This window comes from Drosophila eugracilis, unplaced genomic scaffold, assembly GCF_018153835.1.
Source record: "Drosophila eugracilis isolate 14026-0451.02 unplaced genomic scaffold, ASM1815383v1 contig_2153, whole genome shotgun sequence".
NCBI classification, from domain to species: Eukaryota; Metazoa; Arthropoda; class Insecta; order Diptera; family Drosophilidae; genus Drosophila; species Drosophila eugracilis.
The window spans coordinates 28,773-46,704 of NW_024573037.1; the positions used below are offsets into that span (position 1 = coordinate 28,773).

A 17,932-nucleotide genomic window follows, 5' to 3' on the forward strand; every position below is an offset into this window, starting at 1 on the left:
ATTAACCATTAGGATTGGAAAATCGTGCTTATTATAAAAGCTACTCACGCAATGGCATCGATCATATCGAGTCCCATTTCCACGGCGCACTTGGCATGATCCTTTCGAGGTTCTGGCAATCCAGAGACACAATAATAACAGTCGCCAAGGATCTTAATTCGCAAACAATGGTTGTCCTGGAATGAAAACAAAGAAAACAAATCATAAGTTAGAAAATCAAAAGAAAATCTCAACCCTTTTTGCCCAACTTACATGAGCCAGCTGATCGAAGCGGCCAAATAGCTCGTTGAGCAGCCTGACCAACTCCTGGGCACTGCACTGCGAGGAGAGTACCGTGAATCCAACGATGTCCGCAAACAGGATGCTCACATTCTCGTGCTTCTGGATGTAGATGCGATGGAACTGGCCAGCCACCGGCGACAGGATGTCGTTTTTCATCTGCATGGCCACATGCTGTGGCAGCACCGATAACAACAGACGCTCCAGTTTCTCATTCTCATCCTGGATCTCCAGCCGGGATGCAATGCAGTTGCGTGTGTCGAGGAAAGTGCGTCGCTGAGCCCGTTCCATCATGATATTCACCACCAGACCAGCCACATTTACACCAATAAAGATGACAATATTGGCAATCAATTGGTTGTATTCCAAGTAGCGTAACGCATCCGTGAATATCTTATAGACCGTCAGGCTAATGTGCACCGAGGGCAGTGCAATGCCGAAGGCCACCGCCTCCCAAATCTGCAGCGGCATCATGGCATAGGCGAGGAAGACCACGAAAACGATCTGCCAAACGCCTTCGGCCATCACCTCCTTGGTGTCCACCGGGAAAACGCTGCCCAGCGTTGGCATCGACACCACGCAGATGCTGGCCGTGAAGAGCAGGATTCCGTAGCATAATGTGGGCAGGTGGTGGTCCTTAATCACGGAGCACTGCAGCAGCACCAGCACCACCGCAAATAGCCCACAAACTATAGCATTGAAAATGTTCTAAAGTGGGGGGGAGATTATCCATGAACTAAATGGACTTTCTTAATCATTAAAAATCATAAATTAACTTACATGAAAGGTGGCTGCATTATTGAAGGTCAGCGACAGGGCCGCCATCACGCCGCAGAGGACAAAGACGAGGGCCACCACGCCCAGCACCGAGAAGCGCTGGAGCTTGAGAGTGTACCGTTGGTAGAGGCATTCCAGCTCGTCGTTCTCGAAGCGCAGCGTGTTGAGCGGGCGGCCGCGCGTCGCCTTCACGGCATGATCCATGCGGCGCCGCCGCAGCTGCCGCTGCCGAGCGGCTCCTTACGACGCCTGCCAAAAGGATTTCGGCCGCCAAGTTCAGGGGCTGCAAGGGGAAAGGAGAGATCTTGTTAATAACTTTTAATATATTTTATTACTAAAAGGTTTTCCCTCTTATTTCCCGCAGTGTAGACTGGATTAGGTCACCTTGAAAATGCGCTGGCGCTGCATGTCAATGGGTCGGCGGCTTTGGAAAATGGAAAATGGGAAATAGGAAACGTATGGAAATGTGGAAATGGGTGACTGTGTGCATGGCACGCAACCAATGGAGGGGAAAATGTCCAACCAACAGCATCGACATCGGACTAAGCCGAATGGCAGCGGTGGAATCGTTTAAAATAACATTTTCCACATTTGCTGAAAATATCCGCTAAAAATAAGCAAGCCCAAAAGAAAAGCTGGCGTGAAAATCAATCAATGTTCAGCAAAATTTTACCACTTGCTGCCTGTTGCCCGCTAGCGCGACGACCCCACCCACGCACTTGAGGTGCCCCAAAAATATAATTATTATGAGATGGCCAGGAAAAGTTTTGCTGGTGACAAGAGCTCTTTTCGGATGGCAGATTAATTGCGATTTGTATGCGGCAATCCGTTAATTTCATTAAAATATTATGCACAAATTCATTTTGCAAATATAAAATCCGTAATTAGCCGGCTTTAACGAGTGCAGCGTGGAATATTTGGCTGCCGATGCCATTGGATCGATGTCTATATTCGGCCATGCCCGAGACGTTAAATCAATTAGGCATGAAAACATTTATAGACATCGTGGAGCACCACCAGCAGCAGCAGCCCAGAAAATCTGATGTATCTGATGTAATATATATGTTGGTGTATGTGAGGTGATGCGAGGTGTGTGTGTGTGCTTTAGAGATGAGGCAAGTTCACCCTTTTGTGGTCACAAGTTGTCGCCAAAGTGTCTCAGTCATCAGTCCATTTAAACACGAAAAGTTATAGCAAGATGGTAAAACCAAATCCTATGACTTTCTATGATATAACCATAACTATATTATCATGAAATCAGATGACTAGCTAACCGAAGCTGTAGTGTCTCTAAAAGATCTCATGATATCTCTCTCTTACAGTTTAAGCCATGTCTTGACCAATATCTTTTGTAGTTTATCCACTGATCCTGTCAAGAAATTGGCACGCCACTTGATGCCAACGAACTGTGCAAATTGCTACGAACTCCTTATGTGTCCCCCAGCCAGTTGAGCAATCATCCAGCAGCAGGTCGGTCTTGTAGAGCCTCGTTGTTTGAACAGTTGGCTCCAGCGTACGAACTCCCGACAATTAGACATGTTTCTTTTGTTTGTCTGCCAGCGGTTTGTCAGTCAGTCAGTCAGTCATTCAGTCATTCAGTCAGTTAGCCATTCAGTATGTTGGCTTATACGTTGATTCGCTGTCAATTTGTTTGCTCGCGCCGCCGCTTGTTTGTTTGCTTGCTTATGTGGTGGGCTGTTTGAATCATTTTTGATGTGCGCATTTCGAATTTGCATTTTCGCAGCGACATTAATATAATGAGACGTGAATATTTTCAAATTTCGCCTCCACCTCCACTTAATGGCTTCAACACTAGCACTACTACTACTACTACTACCCTCATCTACCGCCACACAAGTTGTCCAAAATTCTATTTGCGGCACGCCAAGTGCTCAGGCGAACATTTTTCTGAATTATGCAAGGTGTAAATACTGACTGCAAGTTCATCACACCACAAAAGCCATACAAACAAACTACTAGAGCATGTGTAAAAAAAAAAAAAGAGAAATTAAAACCAAAAAACACAACGCAACCCGAAAAATTGCTGTCATTATAAATTCACGTCAAGTGGGAATTTCGTGCGTATTTTGGAAATTGTATTTATGTGTCCTACATAAATTTCTGCTTCTGCTGCTAGTTGTTAAATTATTTCAAATATTATTTTGGGGTCTTAATAAAATGCCATGATTGGAAAAAAAAAGAAGCAAACATCCCATCTTATCTATCCAATAACAAACTAAGACCAAGTCCGTTGTATAGCGAACACAAAAAACATGACAATTTCTTGTGTTTCCCCACTTGTTTTCCATTGACAGGCAACCCCACCACCATTCGCATCGCTGCCTCAAGGAGATCAGAGTCCAAAGAGGTTTCTTGCCAAGATTGCACTGTGTTAAATGAAAGGCCTTAAGGAGGAGGTTACGTTCCGTGTCAATCAGCGGATGCCCCAACAAGAACATAGTATATATAGATAGTACATATATATATATTGCAAGTGAATTTTTGCTGCGATTTCTCGATTGATTTTGCTAGCCGCCCCAGCAATTGACAGCAATTAGGTTTGCAACACTTTCATGGGCTCCGCATTAATCGTCATCAGCATCATCATCGTCATTCTCGCAATATATAATCAATCAAATTTCAATTTCCAATTTTCGCTTTCGCCATCGTCGTCGTCGTCTGGCGCCCGCCCGGCAACAAATTAAGGCAAGAGAGAAAAACCCAATAGATAGAATGGATGGATGGTTGGATGGTTTGAAAACCCAAATGCAAAAGCGGCAAACAGCAGCAGCAGCAGGAGCATCAGCATCAGCATCAGCCAAATGACGCAAACAGAAATATTTAGCAAAAAGAAAGGAAATCACTAAATGTACGATTGTGTCTGTATAGACATGGCCATATCAAACTGTTTTTATGGCCCACTAAACTGATTGGATTTGGATTCATTTATAGTTTCAAAAGAAAAACTCCAGGAACTGCACTGGATTAAGGGTGTGGAAAATCATGCTGAAATAATTTATGGCCTTTTTTTTTCATATTCTGGAAATAGTTTTGGCTATGGAAAATGTGAGTGTGAAGGGGGTTAAACGGTCCAAATGTTCTTGAGTTTAAAGTTGAGTTAGGGAGAAGATTTATTTAAAATTTAGAAATTTAGAAACCATCTAGGGAAGACTTTCTTTCAAAGATAAAAACACTTCCTAGGTCTATGATCTCAAGACATAACCCAGACAAAATGGATCACCTCTTCGAAATATAGACTGATTATTACAGAAACCCATCGATCAGAGACAACAACGACACCAACCTGACAAAGCTCACTCATCCGCCATGTGGTACACAACGAAACGAAATACATTTTTCCGCAGTTTCGCTAATGCCAAAGGGAAACGGAAAATTGTATTATGCCAAAGTTTCCCACTAAAATATTTTGATAGACAACAAAGTTTGTCTCTCTCTCTGTTTTGGCTTTCTAGCCGAAGCTAGTCCAAAAACTAATTATATTTGTACGAAAATATAATATATACTATAGTATGTGTTCACTGTAGGGTCACTGAAAAGCCCAATTTTCCCCCTTTTGGCCTGGCAAGGGTGGGAAAGACAAAATCAATTAGTGGATCCCCGGTGCACATTTTTGCCATCCACTTTACCAAATAATTTATTACACTAGTCAACAATGGGAGAAGGTTGTTAGTTTGCTTTCTAGAAAGAATTACCATTTGAGTGGGAAGTCTGACAATATTTTACTGCCTTTGATAGAGATATATTTTATCTTGGATTTTAAAAACAAAAACTATTAGAAAAGTTCAGTTTTAGATCTTTAAAGACTTTTTATTGAACAGTTTCCATTATTTTGTCAACCAGTGTTATCTGCATTGAACATTTTCTTCGCTGCTGGCCATATTTTCTCGTTTTATTTTCTTGTTATTGGCATTTAAGTAGGCCATCATGTTCGGGGTTTTGCAACAAAATCAGTTTAGCTGACCCTCCAAAAAGCGTCGTAAATTGAATAGAGACTAGGACATGTGCAGGCTGGCTGGGCTGGGATGGGCTGGGCTGGCTCTTTGGGGAGGAGGGGTTGGAATGCGGTGGCGCCACACGAAATTTGATGTCTCGCCAAGGAACTCGTATATGTGAAGCTCCAGTTCTCCCACAATACCGTATCCATCCCCAAATGACCATAAAATCGGCGACCATTTGTTGGGCTTTAGTATTTTTATTACGATGTGCGCGAAATTCGATTTACATCATAGGGGAATTTCCTCTATCTTTCTATCTATCATGCAAAGCCATTTCAAGATGCACTCACGATAAAGTCCTTCTCTTAAGTAATTAAATATTATATATGTTTTAAAGGATCTTAAACTTCTTTATGATCTACAGATATATCTACCTGTGAGCTGCACCCACCCACCTTAGCACGATAAGAACTGGGAAAGCATTGCACTTTGCACTGAAAGATAAGGGGAAAGGCAAATAGATGCATATTAAATACACACTCTCAAGACCGAAGTGCAACAAAGCAACCTGCATGTTCATTTATTTATGTAGATACTATTGTAGCTATTGTAGACCTGGGCAAGGCATTAATCTTTCAGGCAAACTATCATCTTGATTTTGTATCAGAAACAGTTCGACTTTTATGGGATAGGAACTGTAGTTTTCTGTACATTAAAATCCATAGTTTAATATTCTAGCTCTTTGAATGCTATTTATTCTAGATTCTAGAGAAATCTGTAGATTTTTGTAGGACATCTTTTTCGTATCAAACTGCCTAATTCTTCATTCAAAAAAAAACAACCATTATTGAAGATAACTTCAAAACTCATTTGCTTTCTGTTGGTTCATATCATATACCCACTATATTTGAAGGAACGCCGTAGTTTATAAGGCAGGGAGCACTGTTATCTTGTGGAGGCCCAGGTAGGTTCCACCTTCTTCTCTGTTGTCACCTCGACAACTCTGTTTACACGGTCTCCTGGCTTTTTCAATGCAGTGCAATGCACCGCCAGCTGATTCAACAGCCACTCACTCCACAAGCACACACATTTTTCCATGTATTTTTTCAGTTTAAACGATAAGGGGATAAGCCATATAGCTGACTTTTAGAGCAATTTAAAGTTGAGAAGTTTGATTTTTCAAGACGGCAATTAGTAGCTATTGAGATGTTAAGAAAAGGAATTACTAATTGTAAAAATGAATATTAATTGGTAAACAGAGCAATTTTTTATCACTCTAAATAGTTAAACTTTCCCTTAGATACCTCAAAATATGATCTTGATAGATCAACTTTAGTAACCCAAAACCCAAAAACTAAATCAAAGGCATTTCAAAAGCCTTAAAATAGTCATTTTTCGTTTCAGTGCCTCGGTTTTTTATCATGCGCCACGCTTTGAATGAAATTTGAATGTGTAGTTTGAGGGATTTTCAGCGAATTCCTTGATTTGCTGTGCTTTTTATTGCATTTTTTGCGCCTAATTAAACGCACAGCACAAAGCGCGGCGAGATATCAAGAAACGCATTGAGCATATGTAAAAGCCTCTAACCTAGGACAGGCGCTGAATCAAATCGAAACGCTTGGCGGTTTTCGAACGTGGCTTTGCATCCGCAATGAATGGGTGACGGCAGGATGGAGTGGATGAGAGGTGGTAGTGCTAGTGGCTATGGCGATGGCGAAGCTATTGTGGATGAGGTTAAGCTGGAGGAGGTTGAGGTTGGTGGCACAAAAGCATGGCAAGGGCACGATGCAAATTACCCCGAAAGGCCATCGCACAAAATAAAATCAATAAAAATTTTATTTTTAACACACTCTCTCGAAACGCTAGATGATTGAACGCCCCGTCCCCCGTCCCCCGTCCGCCGTCCGACGGACGATCCCGGAGCTCTCACAGCTGGGTTAATCGTGTGTAAATGCATCCCTTTGCCGTGTTCCATTGCAAAATGTGGCTACGCTTGGGGCTAACAAAGTATATATATCTTAATAACTTAAGATTTTTATTGCCATATCTTTGAGATATATGTATGACTCAAATCAAAGGTTTATCTACAACTGGCTGAAATTGATGTTTGAGAATGATATTCAAGTTAAGATACATTGTTTTTAGCAGAAGTTAGAGCTAAATTTATGGTCTACAAGGCTCTTTAAGTTAATACAATGTAGCTAATAGATGTTAAAAGTAATGTCTAGTCAAGTTTTGCCTTTTAGTAAATGACATTTGGACATTGAAATTGCTGTCTGGTGCTGTCAGTTTCCACTCAGGTGCCCTCATTCTGGCTAAAATCTCAACGAAAGTGGCTAACTAATCTATCTAACTGATAGCTAATGCATTAGCTGATTTGGCACTTCATTGTCTTTTCAAAACATCAAGTAAATATTTACAATTTTTCTTTGCCATTGAATGATCTTCACAAGGAACTTGTTACAGAGACTTGTTTATATGAAGACTCAGAAGCTTAGAATAGAAGGTTCATGAAGATATATGAAATATCTGTAAAGCTATATAATAATCCAACTATGATAGGAAACCCACCTACTCTTCCTACACCAACATCCAAGCTGTTTTTGTCCCTCCTCTTCGTTGCATATTTTAGTACATAGAAAGTAGGTGCAACTTTTTTTTTGAGCACAAGTAAGACGACTTCTTAAAAACCCATTACCCAGCCCCCATGGATAATTCCATAATCATCTACAGAACATCTGGTTGTTGTTTCTGCATCATTGCTTTGCTCTGCTCTCTCTCTCTGCTGCTCTGTGTAAAGCCAGCAGCATGGCCAATTGATCGCCTTAAATTGCAACCGGAAGTTGCATGATTCCAACAGATCATAGAATCCGCTGAGTAGCATCTGTTGAAAACTTTTAATGCTGCAATGGACATATAGACAAACGATCTGTTCGGACCAACTAATACCCAAACCATTATAGAAAATGACAAACAACTGTAATTTAGATAATACCGTCAAGCAAGTTGGAAGCTATTGACTTGATATGATGTAACTTGGGTCATCAAAACGCAAACTTATTATTAGTAATCTATGCTATTAGCTGCAACTTATGGGCTGTTTCATAAGAGCAAAAACCTTGGCCAGCCCCTGCCTCTTCTCGCTGCTATTGCTCGCTAATGCAGGGCACGCAAAGAGGGGTGGGGAAAGGCCCCTTGGAAACCGAATCCGGAATCCACAATTACCCGGACCCCCACCAGACATCCAAGAGCTGGAGCTGGAGCTGGGTCAGCGGGCGACCATTATGAATATTAAATATTTGCTATTTCAAGTGAAAACAAAAACCAAAAACGACATGAAAAAGGGCTAATTTAAAGCGTTTTTTTCGTTTCATTACGTTTTTCTTTTTTATGGAATTTTCCAACGAATTGTGAAAGTTATGGAGGGAAATCTAACTAAATGAAGACTTAAAAATAGATAAAAATTATTCTTAACGAACGAAGAGTTATTGCCAATCAGAAACATGACAGCTACAAAAGCCATTTAAAAGCATAGTTTATGTTTAACTTGACCTAGTCTTAGTCAAAGGTGCTGCCTGTCTATATAGTAAATTAGTGTTAAGAAGACAGGTATTGTTAAGAAAATTTGACAAATTGCACTTTAGCTTTAGTAAAATGTGTTGCCCATTACGGTTGAAGATACTTTTAAGCTTTTGCTTGCGCATTTGCAAATGTTTATTATAAATCAAAACCGATCTGCATGAGAACTATATAAATCGCACATCTCAAATTTTAATAGCTCTCAAGAATAGAAACTGTGGAAAAATGTTTACAACAACTTTGCTGTTAATGTTGATTAAGAATGATAAGTATATACAAAAGTTCCATGGCTCTTGCTCTGAAATCGAATGGGGAATTCATTTTGATATCATTTATAGTCTATATAGCTGGGATGTATATAATCTGATACTCGTACAGCCTTAACTCTGTATGATCTATAATATATATACCTCAAAAGCCACTTTAATTTAACAATGAAAACCGAAAACATAACCATGGCTAGCCAAAGGGTTATTCACCAGAATCGACATCTGTGAAATCATTCGCTGAGCATCTGTTGTCATTATTGAGAAGCGAGAGCGGACCTCATCATCTCTCCATCATTTTTCGGGCCTTCTCGACGGTGACTGGTGGCTGGTCTTTGGGCATTTTGTCAGAACGTCTCACTTAAAGTGTTGACTTTTAAATGGCAGCCGGCAAAAGCTAACCGAAACAGTGAAATGAAAAGAAAATAAACGAAACGAAGCGAAACAAAACGCCAGCAGCCAGAGAAATAATATTTCCGATTGTCATTGACTTTGTCCTTAGAATATTTAAAACAACGACAAAAAAGTAAAGAAAATCGCGACAAATGAAAACTCAACGTCAGAGCCATGAAATTAAAATACAGTGAATGTCGTTCGTCTTCGTTTGTATATATTTTGCCTTCTGTTTGTTTTTTTGAGCCTGCAAAAGACACAGCCGGAAGGATGCGATGACAAAGATGACATTTTGACTGCTTCCTTCTGTTTTGGAAAAAAGCAAAAAGGAAAAGCAATCGAATAGAAACGGATATACAGGACATCAACTGGCCAATCCGTATGGCGGAGGCGGTGGAGGCGGAGCAGGGAGATAAACAGTATCATCTATAATGCGGAGCCGGCTCCGTGGAACAAAAGGCACACAGGCGGCAAACTTCTGGGTTGTTGAACTAAATATGCCAAATGAATTGCAGGTGTCTTGAGTGCAGCGACCCACGCACACAGGAAACAGCTGCCAGTGCTGCAGCAAAGTGTCCTTTCCTTCTCCCAGTTAACCAGACCAACCACCACCCACTAGGACACATGCAGTAGGATCCATGCACCACCTGGGACAAGAAAACACATACACTTAAGCCATTATATACGCTCGCGGTGCTGATGACCCTTTGGCGGCCTGCCAACAACAACAACAACAACAGCAGCAGCAGCTACAGAGACCCCTTCTGAAGGACCCTTGCTGAAGGACTACCCAACCCGAGGCTACTCTATGGTTAGCTTGTTGCCCTCCAAGGATGAGGTGGGTAAGAGTCCAATGTCCTCTTTAGGCCAATGTTTACGACATTTGTTGTGACTGGCGAGAGGCTACTCGAATTGGAAGGACTTGTCTTAGTTCAAGATTCAAATTCTTAGTTTATAAGGTACAAGGCAGAAAGAGATTGATTTTCAGGTTTATTATTATTAACCCCAAAGAGCTATCAAAGAGCTATATAAACTTCATATGTTAGCTTGGGGAAACCTCTTTGACTTTGGTTGCATCATTTGGCACGCAATTTCCACTTGACCTTGACGTGCCATCCAAAGCTTTGGTTCCTTCCAGCAGGCCGTTGGGTCTCCCCTACTTCTCCTACGCAAAAACTCTTTATCTGTCTACATATTTCCCATGACATCACTACCCGACATCGCGAATCGATAAAAGGTCTTCTTCTCGCCTTTAGCAGGCCGTAAACAAAACAGCTTGGGACAGCTGAACGGGAAATCTATGAAGTCAAGGCTTTGGGATTAAGTTGACTGCCAAAATGAAAATTCCAGTCAATATATTATGGTTTATTATTTTAAAAGATACTTTAAAAGATAGCAAATGAGGGGGGTTTTCATAGTGGTACGTCATTGTATAAATGGCAAAATCAAAGGATTTTAACTATTATAAATTTATAAGTTTTTATAGAAATTAAGATCCCATTATAAAGTTATTTCACTTTATAGTTCGAAATTTACATAAATTCCTTCGGAACTCTAAACTTCAAGGGGAGGTACTTATATTATTTTGATCACTTCTATATATTCACGGGCACACTTGCGTATAGCATTTCCCATACGAGCTTATCTATCTTCTAGCCTTATCAACCCGCCTCTGCGTCCGTAGCGAAAGTTTCCTGACCCTCCGCAAAGAAAGACGTAAGATCGGTGGACAGTGTCACGACTTTATAAATACCTGATATATGAGACCTTGACATACTTTCTGACTGAGTTTTAACCTAATATGGCAATGATAACCTGGCTATTAAGTTAAATTTGCACTATTAAGTTAAAATGTGGCTACATTGCTTTATTATCTCTTGAAACTGGTGATCTGTTACTTGTAGTAATATAAAGAACCTATTAATTTTTAGTTTTTAACTAAGTAAGATGTTATAGTTACATTTAACACTAATTACCATAAGGTTACCTACGAACCCATCAATCTTGAATGTTATTTTGTAAGAAGATCATGAACTTAAAGACAACAAAATCAGACAGACTTTGAAGATAATCCTTATTTATTATAAAATTATTATTATTTTATTAAGAACTGATAATTTCCCAGTTAAGCATACCCTTTGGCTGACTTAAAAACAAGCTATGCCCTATATACCCAGAAAATGGAATGTGCAATCGCTGAGGCCACTTGAGTTTTTTGTATGTGTTTTTTATTTTTTTTTATCAGCAGAACTCGAAAGCTGATTAACCCCTGTCCACACACTCGTTTCACCCTTTTGCCCATCCATCGACGATTTCAAGTCGATTCCACACTGCAGTGATTTTTGTTTGTCTGTTTGCAATGTCATTTGGGAATCTATTTATATTGCCCGTGCTGTGTGGCGTACGTAGAGTTCCAGAAAGTACTGCCTAGCTGGGGATTTTGCAGTTCCAACTGCAGGTTGGGTGACCCTTAAATGTATGACCCAGCCCTCTCCCCCTTAGCAGACTTTCCTAGAAAGAAGGACATTATAATTTCCACCGCAGTTCCTGTATCCAAAGAAGGGGTCAAATGTCAGTTCCAGAGTTCACTGACACATACCTCAATCGATCAGGATTGGCCAATGGAAGAGCCTAGTTAGTAGCTAAGCATTTCTATTTGATTTCAATTTATAAATTATAAATCAGGCTAGTTAGCATCTTAATAATTTACAGGAAAATAATGGAAAAGTCTTTAAAATATCATATTCATTATGGTTTTTGGCCAACATCACTTGCAGTTTCAGAATCGATCTGCTCATTAGGAACTAAATATATAACATTTGTGCGCCTGTTTCGCTTTCATCTTTGATTTTTGTTTTGTTTTTAGTCGCCAAACATGTGTGAAACATCTGACATCGCATTTTGCTTTGTCACGCGAATATTAGGCAATGCAAAAACAATGAGCTATGAGCTATGAAAATACTTGGGTCTATGAGCCTAAACGAAAATCGCTATAAATAGGAACACCCTGGCCAGACCCTTAGGTACTTTGGAGAACTATATAGTAAACTCTTCTTGCCCCGTTGAGTTTGAATCACAATTAAGTTTGTTTCTCTATTTTCGAACGTGCCTGGGTACTTAGCGAAATGGGTATCGGTTCGGCGGAATCGAAGTGGCATTTTTAATTAACCAATTTGTATGTGTGTCAAAATGGAAGTGTTATTGTCTCTAGATGAGATTTTTCAGCTTTTATTTTGATTATTTGTTTTTTGTTTTTTTTTGTTTTTTATAACTGCAATAAATTGTTAAAATTGCTCACCGTTCTGGCGACGGTTCCTCAGTTAATTGTTTGCCATAAATGGATTGGAAAACTCGTAAAACGTCGTCTAAAAGTGGGCACTAAATTATCATATATGTCCGGCATCATCATCATCATCATCATCGTTATGATTACATAATATGCCTGTGAGGTGGAAAGTGTTTTCTGGTTTATCTATATTGAACTATTTGTGAATTCTAATCGCTTGGTTGATTAACCCAATCTGCGAACCTCTTGGCCAGATTAGTTACTTTTACCCAAAGTTATGTTAATTAATTTCTCTGCAAAAAAAAGTTGGCCCACAAAGTGTCGAACAAACAGGCCAGAGTGTCTGCTGACAGGTTGAAGTGTGGCGCTGTGCTGGAATCGAGAAAACAATGGGCAGTGGTAGATCTCTTAAGATGCCCTCGAATTGACAGGCGGCAACTTCATAATGCAAATTGCCTGATAATTGTTTGGTCAGCTGGCAGCTTCAATTGGCCAACAAATACAATGAAATCAGGCTGGGGATGAAAACAGTTTCACTATATTCTCTGCCAGCTAATTGCGGGTATTAACAGCTGCAACACTAGCTAACACAGCAATGTTTTCTTCATGGCTTACAGGACTTTGAGACGTTTCTTCATCAGATTTTCATGACTTATCTGTACCAATTTCTTCTGCATTTCTTCTACTGCCTGACAAGTGCTTTGATCTTTGTTAGCCAGTGTAATTTGAGTGTGTCCAATAGGCGTATACGTTCTGGGCCCCCCTTTTTCCCCTGCGAATATCAGTGGCCTGTCAATCTTCTCCTCTCAGCTACTCTCTGTAAGCGTTGACTCGCTCATGCATGATTGATGGCATTGATTGATCGGCGGTGAGTTGGCCACGGGGCGGGGACTTAAGATAGGAGCAATCATCTGGCCGACTGATCATTGTCATGTCGATCAAATTAGCAATTAGATAAACAATCGAAATAGCCAGCCTCATCCAACGCTCATCGATCGAAATTATGACTTTGTTATGAAATTAAATTGCAAATTGCCTAAATTAATATGTTCAAGATGATTAGAAGGCTGAATATGTTGCACAGTGAATAGCTAATGCTCTAGCATAAGGTGTTTATTAGATTATTAATAGTTTCTAAGCTCTTTAAGGTAGTCCTTCCTAAAAGGTGAAATAGCCACTGATGCCTCGTTTATAAGAGTTAAAACTATAAGAATATATATCTGATCTGATTTGTAATGAAATATGTAGTTCTTTAATCTCTTGATAGGGCATCTACAGTTCTATCTTCCTTTGATTGTCACTCCATTAAATGTTTTTCCAGCTCATTCACAGGCTCAAAAGCTACAAATTTGCTGCGCGTGCGCTAGTGTCTTGGCTCTCTGATCTTTTTCAGTTCAGCTCAGCCACTGATCCAGTGCTCAAAAATCAAAAACAAAATCAAAACTCAAAACTCAAAACTCAAAACTTAATCAATGCGCGCGCTTTTGGTGTAAGTGGCTTTGGGAGTCAGGTTTCCAAGAGTCCAGTTTAACTATATCTCACTTTTGATTTCGACGCCAGCAACCTCAGTGCCTGCCGTATGCCGCCTGCCTCTCAGATATTTTTGCACAGTTGCAGTTGAAGTTGCAGTCAGTCAGTCTGTACGGCGGCACGTTTTTGTCAGGGTTGCCAGCGTGAGTTCATTTTAATTGCCAGCACATTCCGTTGTCGTCCACACACACACACAGATATTCACCACTCACTCACTCACTCAGTCAGTCAGTCGTTCAGTCAGTCATTCGGGCCAATAGACTTTAGATTCATAGCCTGAGCTAACTAAGGAGCTTTGTAATGAGCGGGGATTGAATTGCTGGCCAGCATTTATGCCTGATTGGTTTGGCCCCCCAAACGCAGGCAGGAACTTCAGAAATCTGCTGCCATAATGGTCAGCAAATAGCTGGTCACAAGTTCATCAAACTCAGAGATTGCAACAGGAAATATTTTGCATTGAAAGTGTGTTATCAGCCAGAGATTGATTAACTATGACCTATTAACTTCTTGATTAATTGCTGGTGAAATTCGATTAATAGCTTAAGAAAGCAACTATAGCTCTATAATTTGCATGGACTTCTTGGCTAAAGGGTATCCAACTGGTTGAGCTCTTTAATAGCTATTTAGGCTTCAACTTATCTCTGATGCCCATAATTGATTCGCAGTGCAGCTAGCTCTCTCTCTCTGTCTCTGTATTTCGGCTTGGTTAATTTCTGCCTGCCAGAAGGGGTTTTTCCTCTATACATATATTATATATATATATATATATATGTTTTTGCTGACTCTGTCACATTTGGCGGCGAACAAATTAATTTCTGCGCCTACATGCACTAATTGACTCGCATATGGGCGTCCGTCTCTGATCTGCGGCGGCGTTTAGTAATCCCCAAGAAATACGGGCGGGGGCAGCAAAATGATGCGAAAGTTACAACTTTATATACTCTTCGAAAAGGTATTTAGATATTTGTCAAGAAGTTTGTAATAATTGTAATGCTTTAAGAAGTAATTAAGCAGGAAAATCCATCATAATTAGGCTCCTCTATTATTTCCTACTTATTGTAACAACACCAAAACACTTCTCTTTAGAAACCCAATTGAGGTCGTATAGATTATCACTTTGGATTATACTTTCCTCAAGTTGAAATATAGTGCATAAACATATATGCCTACCTCTGCCCAAAGAGATACTTGATATCAATGGCTGCTCATCTTTCGGTGCCCACACAGAAAGCGAACAAAGACGCAGCTTGACCTACAAATGGTTAAATAGATAGGAAAAGCCGACACCCTTACACCTGGTTTTGGTTGAATGCCACATCATGGTTGACATGGGTAATATTGGATGTATATAGCAACATGAAACATGGTGGGCATGTGGCACATGGGGACATTGGGACATGGGGACATGTGGCATGTATAGAGAACCGAAGCAGATCAAGTGCACACGTGAGAACATTCACACATGGACACTGGCACGCAGCAAATGCAAATGGTTAATTAGAAATCAATTGAAACGTATATGTGCTCGTAATTGGCCAACGCCTGCAAAACGGCCAACTGCCAACTGCTACGGAGAGCCGCCAACTGCGACCCAAATACGCCACCAATTGGATGTGGCATGCAAACTGCGATGAGAACCAGTTTCGACTATGCGCCCATGCCTCTGTCTCTGCACTCCTCAGCCGATCAGTGCATTTGTCTGGGTCTACAAGATCTCTCCATCGACATTACAGTCCAACTTCAATAGTTAGAACTTCAGAAAGTTTTATTTTCTTTAACTTAAATGGGAACTTTCATATACATTTCATATTAATACTAGTTTTGGATTTATCAAAACCCCCAATTTCTTGTGCCTTCGAAAACAAAATACTTAAAATTCTAGAAAGATCCCGCCCCATTCAGCTCAAAAACCATTGGAGAATCAATGCCCGTCGAGTTGAAAAGTTATAAAAGCTTTTCGTTCAACGGGTTGAATAATGGGCACTTGTGTATGATATGAATGAAGTGGCATAAGTTTGTCGAAACGGCTGTGTCGCCATAATAATAATATTACTTAACTTATTTTCCGTAGACTTATTTAACAAGGAACAATGTTATAGCCTCGAAAATGAGATACACCAGCCACTTAATTCACACTACTTTTGAATTTTAAACTGCACATTTACTTCTGTTAACTCAAAAACTTGAACTTGCCAAGAAATATAGTAGAAATGTTGCTTCCACCACAAATGAGTTTTGGGGTAAGAAAAGTTGACATCGATAATGAAACAAACACGTTCCTGTTCTTCGTTGAAAACCTGTTCCTGTTCCTGTTCTTCAAGAGAAACCTTAAAACATTTTTAATAATGATAAATATTTCGATTCCTAGATCAACTCTTTTAGAGTTTCATCTACCAAAAAGATCGAATTGCATGGAAGAATTGCAATTTGCTCTGCTCTACCTGTTTATATTCTTAGAAAACTTGTTTGCCGGGGAAAATTTGTTGGGGGAAGTGGTTCTTTTGTAATTCCTCCATCGGTTTCAATGGCACGACTGCCCCATCACGACGCCCACTTGCACTTTTTGCACTTCTCTGGCGATGATGCCCAAAGAGGCTTGTTGTCAAGCAATTTAGCTCACTTCGCAGAAGGTTAGAGGCAACTGACTCTTTGGCCACCTCTTTGCCTTATCGCCAGCCGCAGGTTTCGTTTTTTTTTTCTTTTTTTTGTGTTTTTTTTTTTGTATTTTATTTTATTTTATTTCTGCGGGTCTGAGGTTGAGGTTGCACTCACAAGTCGCGTCAATGCACAATTTGCATGCATGTCACGTTCCCTGCAACGATGACGGCTTCGTCACCTGGCCCAACGCACAGTCGACAAGAGCAGCAAGAATTTGTACATTTCAGGCAGGAATAGTACAAAAAGCGAACCGTATTAATATTTGTGGTTTTAGCTGGGTCGATGTTTGGATACCCTTTTGCTGTGAACTTGAACTTTTAGTTTACTTTTAGTTTCAAACGGAAAAGATAGATTTTGGAACTCTTCATTGTTGATCAGACGCTGCAGTTTTCCATTGACAAATATTAATAAATAACAAAAGGATTTATCTTATGATATATATCTTAAATATAGTGAAGGGCTTGGCTCATTCTTTGTATCTATTTTATTTGATCAATTTATGACACAACTTTGACTGATTTATTAACCTTACCCCGTCTTTTTAACAATCTACATTTTTGTTCTACTAACTATTCCAATTTTGAATTCTACAAGTCACATTCTAATTCGTTATTGCCTCGTTTTTAGTACCTCACTCTATTTCTATCAATCGTGAGCAAAATATTTAAGCCGCTGAAAACCGAAATTGAAAACGAAAATGTGGGAAGTCAATTAAAAATCTTTGGCCATGTTTTTGTCTGTGTGGCTAAGTTAATTGAATTCACGACTGGCGCCATGATTTACGATTTATAAGATGGCCATAATCGAAAATAATATTGGAAAATGATTTTTGATATTTTTAAGGCACTTTCCGAATCGGATTTTTGTTATTTTAGATTTTTAGTTAGGGAAAAGAAGAATCTTTCATAATGTCTAAGAACTTTTAACTTTTTCAACTATTAAAGTTATAAAATAGATTTTTAACTAGTTTTGTTCTTTAACCACCTTTTCGCTCAGTGAGCTTTTGCTGGTGTTGCATGTAATTCTGTGCAGTTGCTGTGTGTCTGCGGCTGTGAACAACGCGGCTTTGTATAAATTGGCAGTGCGTAGTGAAGCAACAATGATAGCTTCCACATCTGCGAGACTGTGGTCACAGTTCATTGAACCGTTAGAACACACTTTGCCTTGCCGCAAAGATGCCGAAGAAGATGCAGCCGATGGATGATATG

At 39.9% G+C, this 17,932-nt stretch overlaps 1 protein-coding gene across 8 annotated transcripts in view; it reads right to left on the reverse strand.

The window, feature by feature from the left end:
• The window catches only part of LOC108102955 (Ca(2+)/calmodulin-responsive adenylate cyclase), a 33,499-nt gene that overhangs the window by 11,549 nt on the left and 4,018 nt on the right, over nucleotides 1-17,932 (reverse strand). For all 8 annotated transcript variants that reach the window (XM_017208238.2, XM_017208244.2, XM_017208243.2 and 5 more), the window contains exons 3-5: nucleotides 1,060-1,339; nucleotides 253-987; nucleotides 49-176 (exon numbers count right to left, since the gene is read on the reverse strand). In XM_017208238.2, the coding sequence (XP_017063727.1) occupies nucleotides 49-176; nucleotides 253-987; nucleotides 1,060-1,260 (1,064 nt within the window). In that variant the 5' untranslated portion in view covers nucleotides 1,261-1,339. The remainder of the gene's footprint in view (nucleotides 1-48; nucleotides 177-252; nucleotides 988-1,059; nucleotides 1,340-17,932) is intronic.